The following is a 9,039-nucleotide window of genomic DNA, read 5'->3' as shown; positions in this document are numbered from 1 at the left end:
GGTTCACCACTCTCTGGGTGAAGAAATTCCTCCTCATCTCGGTCCTAAATGGCTTCCCCCTTATCCTTAGACTGTGTCCCCTGGTTCTGGACTTCCCCAACATTGGGAACATTCTTCCTGCATCTAACCTGTCTAACCCCGTCAGAATTTTAAACGTTTCTATGAGGTCCCCTCTCATTCTTCTGAACTCCAGTGAATACAAGCCCAGTTGATCCAGTCTTTCTTGATAGGTCAATCCCGCCATCCCGGGAATCAGTCTGGTGAAACTTCGCTGCACTCCCTCAATAGCAAGAATGTCCTTCCTCAGGTTAGGAGACCAAAACTGTACACAATACTCCAGGTGTGGCCTCACCAAGGCCCTGTACAATTGTAGCAACACCTCCCTACCCCTGTACTCAAATCCCCTCGCTATGAAGGCCAACATGCCATTTGCTTTCTTAACCGCCTGCTGTACCTGCATGCCAACCTTCAATGACTGATGTACAATGACACCCAGGTCTCTTTGCACCTCCCCTTTTCCTAATCTGTCACCATTCAGATAATAGTCTGTCTCTCTGTTTTTACCACCAAAGTGGATAACCTCACATTTATCCACATTATACTTCATCTGCCATGCATTTGCCCACTCACCTAACCTATCCAAGTCGCTCTGCAGCCTCATAGCATCCTCCTCGCAGCTCACACTGCCACCCAACTTAGTGTCATCCGCAAATTTGGAGATACTACATTTAATCCCCTCGTCTAAATCATTAATGTACAGTGTAAACAGCTGGGGCCCCAGCACAGAACCTTGCGGTACCCCACTAGTCACTGCCTGCCATTCTGAAAAGTCCCCATTTACTCCTACTCTTTGCTTCCTGTCTGACAACCAGTTCTCAATCCATGTCAGCACACTACCCCCAATCCCATGTGCTTTAACTTTTCACATTAATCTCTTGTGTGGGACCTTGTCGAAAGCCTTCTGAAAGTCCAAATATACCACATCAACTGGTTCTCCCTTGTCCACTCTACTGGAAACATCCTCAAAAAATTCCAGAAGATTTGTCAAGCATGATTTCCCTTTCACAAATCCATGCTGACTTGGACCTATCATATTACCTCTTTCCAAATGCACTGCTATGACATCCTTAATAATTGATTCCATCATTTTACCCACTACCGATGTCAGGCTGACCGGTCTATAATTCCCTGTTTTCTCTCTCCCTCCTTTTTTAAAAAGTGGGGTTACATTGGCTACCCTCCACTCCATAGGAACTGATCCAGAGGCAATGGAATGTTGGAAGATGACTGTCAATGCATCCACTATTTCCAAGGCCACCTCCTTAAGTACTCTGGGATGCAGTCCATCAGGCCCTGGGGATTTATCGGCCTTCAATCCCATCAATTTCCCCAACACAATTTCCCGACTAATAAGGATTTCCCTCAGTTCCTCCTCCTTACTAGACCCTCCGACCCCTTTCATATCCGGAAGGTTGTTTGTGTCCTCCTCAGTGAATACCGAACCAAAGTACTTGTTCAATTGGTCCGCCATTTCTTTGTTCCCCGTTATGACTTCCCCTGATTCTGACTGCAGGGGACCTACGTTTGTCTTTACTAACCTTTTTCTCTTTACATATCTATAGAATCTTTTGCAATCCGTCTTAATGTTCCCTGCAAGCTTCTTCTCGTACTCCATTTTCTCTGCCCTAATCAAACCCTTTGTCCTCCTCTGCTGAGTTCTAAATTTCTCCCAGTCCCCGGGTTCGCTGCTATTTCTGGCCAATTTGTATGCCACTTCCTTGGCTTTAATGCTATCCCTGATTTCCCTTGATAGCCACGGTTGAGCCACCTTCCCTTTTTTATTTTTACGCCAGACAGGAATGTACAATTGTTGTAGTTCATCCATGCGGTCACTAAATGTCTGCCATTGCCCATCCACAGTCAACCCCTTCAGTATCATTCGCCAATCTATCCTAGCCAATTCACGCCTCATGCCTTCAAAGTTACCCTTCTTTAAGTTCTGGACCATGGTCTCTGAATTAACTGTTTCAATCTCCATCCTAATGCAGAATTCCACCATATTATGGTCACTGTTCCCCAAGGGGCCTCGCACAACGAGATTGCTAATTAATCCTCTCTCATTACACAACACCCAGTCTAAGATGGCCTCCCCCCTAGTTGGTTCCTCGACATATTGGTCTAAAAAACCATCTCTTATGCACTCCAGGAAATCCTCCTCCACCGTATTGCTTCCAGTTTGGTTAACCCAATCTATGTGCATATTAAAGTCACCCATTATAACTGCTGCACCTTTATTGCACGCACCCCTAATTTCATGTTTGATGCCCTCCCCAACATCACTACTACTGTTTGGAGGTCTGTACACAACTCCCACTAACGTTTTTTGCCCTTTGGTATTCTGCAGCTCTACCCATATAGATTCCACATCATCCAAGCTAATGTCCTTCCGAACTATTGCCTTAATTTGCTCCTTAACCAGCAATGCTACCCCACCTCTTTTTCCTTTTATTCTATCTTTCCTGAATGTTGAATACCCCTGGATGTTGAGTTCCCAGCCCTGATCATCCTGGAGCCATGTCTCCGTAATCCCAATCACATCATATTTGTTAACATCTATTTGCACAGTTAATTCATCCACCTTATTACGGATACTCCTTGCATTAAGACACAAAGCCTTCAGGCTTGTTTTTTTAACCCCCTTTGTCCTTTTAGAATTTTGCTGTACAGTGGCCCTTTTTGTTCATTGCCTTGGGTTTCTCTGCCCTCCACTTTTCCTCATCTCCTTTCTGTCTTTTGCTTTTGCCTCCTTTTTGTTTCCCTCTGTCTCCCTGCATTGGTTCCCATCCCCCTGCCATATTAGTTTAACTCCTCCCCAACAGCACTAGCAAACACTCCCCCTAGGACATTGGTTCCGGTCCTGCCCAGGTGCAGACCGTCCGGTTTGTACTGGTCCCACCTCCCCCAGAACCGGTTCCAATGCCCCAGGAATTTGAATCCCTCCCTGCTGCACCACTGCTCAAGCCACATATTCATCTGCGCTATCCTGCGATTCCTACTCTGACTATCACGTGGCACTGGTAGCAATCCCGAGATTACTACTTTTGAGGTCCTACTTTTTAATTTAGCTCCTAGCTCCTTAAATTCGTTTCGTAGGACCTCATCCCTTTTTTTACCTATGTCGTTGGTACCAATGTGCACCACGACAACTGGCTGTTCTCCCTCCCTTTTTAGAATGTCCTGCACCCGCTCTGAGACATCCTTGACCCTTGCACCAGGGAGGCAACATATCATCCTGGAGTCTCAGTTGCGGCCGCAGAAACGCCTATCTATTCCCCTCACCATTGAATCCCCAATCACTATTGCTCTCCCACTCTTTTTCCTGCCCTCCTGTGCAGCAGAGCCAGCCATGGTGCCATGAACTTGACTGCTGCTGCCCTCCCCTGATGAGTCATCCCCCTCAACAGTACCCAAAGCAGTGTATCTGTTTTGCAGGGGGATGACCACATGGGACTCCTGCACTACCTTCCTTGCACTGCTCTTCCTGTTGGTCTTCCATTCCCTATCTGGCTGTGGACCCTTTCCCTGCGGTACGACCAACTCGCTACACGTGATGCTCACGTCATTCTCAGCATCGTGGATGCTCCAGAGTGAATCCACCCTCAGCTCCAACTCCGCAACGCGGACCGTCAGGAGCTTGAGGTGGATACACTTCCTGCAGATATAGTCGTCAGGGACACTGGTGTCGTCCCTGAGTTCCCACATGGTACAGGAGGAGCATAACACCCGACCGAGCTCTCCTGCCATGACTTAACCCTTAGATACACTTAAATTGGCAACAACAATGTTAAAAGTTACTCACTTATCTAGAAGAGAAAAAAGAAAAAGTACTCACCAATCCAGCCAATCACTTACCCTCTTGGCTGTGATGTCACCTTTTGATTTCTTTCTACTTCTTTTTGCCTTCTCCCTGTAGCTGCACAAGCACGCCTTTTATAGGCCTCTCCACGCACCTCCTCGACGCTGGGCCCCGGACTCCCTGCTGTGCCTTTTATAGGCCTCTCCACGCACCTCCTCGACGCTGCTCCCGACTGCCGCCGACGCTGAGCCCCGGACTCCCTGCTGTGCCTTTTATAGGCCTCTCCACGCACCTCCTCGACGCTGCTCCAGACTGTCGCCAACACTGGGCCCCGGACTCCCTGCTGTGCCTTTTATAGGCCTCTCCACGCACCTCCTCGACGCTGCTCCCGACTGCCGCCAACGCTGGGCCCCTGGGTTTTGCAGTGGTCCCACCCTATGTCATAAAGTGGGAGCACGCTGTAACGGGCACTGACCTCTCCGGGTGCTGGAGCCGGGGTGCACACGTAATACTGTGTCCCCAGTACTTGAGTGCCCATTCTAAGTCACAGTGTGGGTTTAAACTGCTGGCGCACAGCCTATTAACTGCACCATGGAGGTAATGGCACAAGACCGTGTCCCTCCACAGGTGACATAAATAAGGGGTGGGACATATTGTGTCACCACCAGTGCGCCCCACTACCAACATGGACACTTCTGGTGTCTGGTGAGTGACAGCAGTTTTTGCTTCAAATCTGAGGCATCAGTTCAAGTGGCCCAGGAACGGATTGTCCCCATTCCTGAGCCCTCCACTGTCCACCTCACTGTGAAGGAAAACATTACAAACCTGCAGGATTATGATGTACATTTTGGGTACACAATTCCCCCTCTACCCAAACATCTTAGCGCTCTGCTAAAAGCTGAAATTATCTCACAAAAACACTTCTATACTCTAGAACAGGAACCCATTGAGATAGGGAAAAAGATTCTTGAGATCACCATTCCGCCTTGGTGGGACCTTTTCAGAAATATAGAAGTCCCAGCCTGGATCTGAATCGCTGTCCACACTTTAGTTATTTGTCAACTCGCGATTATACTTTACTTATGGTGTCTCACTTGCCGAGTGAAACGCAGAGGCCGTCAGGTCAGGCACCAAAGGGTGCTGTACGCTCCTTGGCCGAACTTGGGAATCGCGCAGGGAGGGGTGACACCGTACTACCATGTTTAATTTGTGTTTGATTTTACCTGCTGTAAACCGCAACATCACGAGTGTTGTAAGAGTGTTCTTAAATGTTTTGACTATGTACCTTTATTCTACTGAACTTAAGATGTGTTTGACTATGGACCTTTTATGTGATTTGAGAATGTGTTACTATGTGTTTTTATTTTGCTATACTTAAAGTTGTGTATGACTGTATACCGTCATTTTACTGTGAAAACCGAGTAAAAGAGGAACATCATACCCCCTCTATGCTATAACCGAATTGTAATGACTGTATTCGCCTGTATATTGCATTGCATTTCAACGGGGGATGCAGGGTAATATTTAGCTAGTATAAATGCAGGGAAGATTGAATCTCGGGAGCAGGAATTTTGCTTACCTTGATTGACATTCAAGAGTGTGGAGTGTTAACAGGGGGGAATGAAGAAATGCAAAATTCACAAGAAACCCCACCCCCGCCCTCCCTCATTCAAAAGGAAATTTAATTTGGGACTATCTACCGAAAAGTTTGGAACTCTAAAGTGATTATGGAAGTAACTATGAACTTTAATAAAATTATGAACTTTTACAAGACAAAGTCAAGCCTGTGAGCGGACCTAGGAAACAAAAGAAGCCCACTTGATTATTGGAAGTGTCTGGGTATGAGTACTGAGTTAACCTGTCTGGAAGAATGAGTATTTGAAAATCCTTCTCCACAAGAGACATTACCATCACAAAATCACCCAGACATAACCATCACAAAATCACCCAGCAACATGGGTCTGGACAAACCATTTCAGCATATACATCACAAAGAGGCCCAATCCAGCCTGTATGCGAAAGGCTAAGCACAAAAGGACATTGCAATTACCAAACTAATATTTCCATCAGGAAACAGTTTTCGAACATCAACCCACCCCAGACATATCAACTTTTAACGAGCCTTCGAAGAACCAAGCCTGTCAAAATTATACAAAGGATTTTGAAGAGATTTGGGGCCAAGATTAGAACACTGAAATCGTATAACTGGCCACTGTTTTCAACAAAGGGGAAAGAGGTGGTTGCTACTACCTCATCAAGACAAGGAGAGAAACCAATGCAACAGTTGTAAACTAACTTCTCCAGCCTCGAAGTCTTGAAGTCCTGAAGGAAGGAAGACCATCACCATCTACCATTAACTATCAAAAGGATTGGTAAGCATAAGTCCCTGCCTGCCCTGGAGTCTAACCTAGCTAGAATTAGGTATTGGGAGGTGGGAGGTATAATTTTACTGCAACCCTCTTTGAATGTGTAGTGCATGGTACTTTATTAGAGTGATTATAAGTTTGACCTTGTACCTTTCCTTGTATTGTTCTTTATTCGAGTGATTGTAAGTTTGGCCTTGTATTTTCTTACTAGAGTAGTAAGCCTGTATTACCTTGACTGTAATAAAACCAAAGTTCTTTGCATCAAACCAGTGTCCTCTGCACTTTTGTCACACCCCCCAAATAAATCCAGAGTACAGAACCCAAGGGAGTGGGAGCGATTCGAATTGCTCAAGTTGGTCAGAAGGGAACCTGACCCCTTCATAGAGACCACCCCCCCTTACACACCGGAGTACCACCAGCCGAGCTGCTCATGAAAGGGGCACTCAAAACAAAGACTCTTTCTTGTCCACCCTGATCTCCATGATCACGTGGAGGGCAGGTAGCATCAACACAGTGTGTACCATGACCGTACAAATTTGTCACGCGATATTGGGGTCAATGATCCTGTGTTTGTACTCAATTATGGACATGGTCTCAAATGGCTCGCTGGCACTGTCATAGCCAAAGAGGGGAGTAGGGTGTTTCAGGTCAAATTGGCCAATGGACTAACGTGCAGAAAACATTTGGACCAACAGCTATGAAGAACCACCAACTTTGACCCTCCAACACACACACAAGTGGCAACTGACATCATGGTTGACCACGAAGCCGAACTCATCATCCCCAGCAGCCCGGCAAGGCCGGCTGCCCAACAGCCCAGTGAAGAACTGACCAACCCACCCACACCCGCATTTGTACCGAGATGATCGACAAGGGAGCCCCAGATCGTCTCACCTTGTAAATAAGTGTACTGTTGGCTTCATGGGGGGAATGATGTTATGTATTTAACCCTTTGTAACCTGCATGACACCTGACCACCAAAGGGCCCATCTGTTGGAGTCCCGAGGGATCCCAGCATCCCTTGGGAGCACGGTATATAAGCAGGCTACCCACGAGGTGCTTTTTGCATTCTCGTCATTGTTCATCGGTTTATATGTAACCTTTAGGGCTACTGACCAAGGGCCGTGTGGCTTTGTCGGTGGGCGTGGATAAGATGGCCAAAATGGCCTCCTTCTGCGCTGTAAATTTCTATGTGTCGGTGGGGCGGTGCTGAGGGAACGCTGCGGTGTCGGAGGGGCGGTGCTGAGGGAGCGCTGCGGTGTCGGAGGGGCGGTGCTGAGGGAGCGCTGCGGTGTCGGAGGGGTGGTGCTGAGGGTGCGCTGCGGTGTCGGAGGGGCGGTGCTGAGGGAGCGCTGCGGTATCGGAGGGGCGGTGCTGAGGGAGCGCTGCGGTGTTGGAGGGGCGGTGCTGAGGGAGCGCTGCGGTGTCGGAGGGGCGGTGCTGAGGGAGCGCTGCGGTGTTGGAGGGGCGGTGCTGAGGGAGCGCTGCGGGGGCGGTGCTGAGGGAGCGCTGCGGTGTCGGAGGGGCGGTGCTGAGTAAGCGCTGCGGGGGCGGTGCTGAGGGAGCGCTGCGGTGTCGGAGGGGCGGTGCTGAGGGAGCGTTGCGGGGGCGGTGCTGAGGGAGCGTTGCGGGGGCGGTGCTGAGGGAGCGCTGCGGTGTTGGAGGGGCGGTGCTGAGGGAGCGTTGCGGTGTCGGAGGGGCGGTGTTGAGGGAGCGCCCCTCATTCCGGGCCTAGAACTAAGTGCCAGGCCCAAGCGCTGCCAGTGAGGATAAAATCGGTTTCGGCCTGTCACGGTTTTAATCATCCTGCGTCTCCTGCCATCAGTGCAGACTATTTCCCAATGGGAGATAACGAGCTGTGGCGCTTTGGACGGCGGCTTCCGCGGGTGGGGGCACCATTGTGGCGTCATTGCACCGGATCTAATTGGTCACGTCAGCCTGCGCGACACCGCCTTTGACCAATGCGGCCGGGCCGGGCCGGATGATGGCGTGTATGGCGGCGTGCTGTGGAGCCAGGGGAGAGGCAGTAGGCCCCATGGCGGCCTTGATGCAGCGCTACGTGGCGGCGATGGTGCTGAGCGGGGTGGGCGACGCACTGGGCTTCAACAACGAGCAGTGGGAGTTCTGCAAGAGCGGCGAACTGATCCAGGCCGAGCTCCGGAAACTAGGCGGCCTGCGCCAGCTCGATGTGTCCGCCTGGAAAGTCAGCGACGACACGGTGATGCACCTGGCCACAGCCCAGGCCTGGCGGCCGCGGGGCCGGGGACACGCCGAGCAGCTGTACGACAGGCTGTCCCGGGAATACCTGCACAGCCTGACCGACATGACAGACAGAGCGCCAGGTAGGCGGCCCCGGGGGAGGGGAAGGAGTGAATGGAGGAGGGGCGAGAGAGAGGGAGAGAGAGGAGGGAGGAGGAAGAGAGGAGAGAGGAGAGGAGGAGGAGGGAGGAGAGAGGAGGGAGGAGAGGAGAGAGGGAGAGGAGGAGGGAGAGAGGAGGTGGAGAGAGAGGAGAGAAGAGGAGGGAGGAGAAGAGAGGGGAAGAGGAGGAGGAGGAAGAGGAGGAGGAGGAGAGAGGAGGGAGGGGAAGGAGGAGGGGGGAGAGAAGAGGAAGAGGGAGTGGGGGGATGAAAGAGGAGAGAGGGAGGAGGTGGGGGGGGATGAAAGAGGGAGAGGGAGGGAGGTGGGGGGGAGAAAGAGGAGAGAGGGATGGAGATGAGGTGGGGGGATGAAAGAGGAGAGAGGGAGGGAGGTGGGGGGATGAAGAAGGGAGGGAGGTGTGGGGGATGAAAGAGGAGAGAGGGAGGGAGGGTTGGGGG

General features: G+C 50.4%; 1 protein-coding gene across 1 annotated transcript in view; it reads left to right on the top strand.

Moving 5' to 3' along the window:
- Positions 1-7,962: 7,962 nt before the first annotated feature.
- Positions 7,963-9,039, top strand: part of LOC139259446 (ADP-ribosylhydrolase ARH1-like) — an 8,181-nt gene continuing 7,104 nt past the window's right edge. The window contains exon 1 of the mRNA XM_070874916.1: positions 7,963-8,564. Coding sequence (XP_070731017.1) covers positions 8,204-8,564 — 361 coding nt within the window. The 5' untranslated portion in view covers positions 7,963-8,203. The remainder of the gene's footprint in view (positions 8,565-9,039) is intronic.

This window comes from Pristiophorus japonicus, chromosome 3, assembly GCF_044704955.1.
Source record: "Pristiophorus japonicus isolate sPriJap1 chromosome 3, sPriJap1.hap1, whole genome shotgun sequence".
In the NCBI taxonomy this organism is placed as follows: Eukaryota; Metazoa; Chordata; class Chondrichthyes; family Pristiophoridae; genus Pristiophorus; species Pristiophorus japonicus.
The sequence above is the reverse complement of the archived record's forward strand: the minus strand, read 5'-3'. Positions and strand labels throughout refer to the sequence as shown.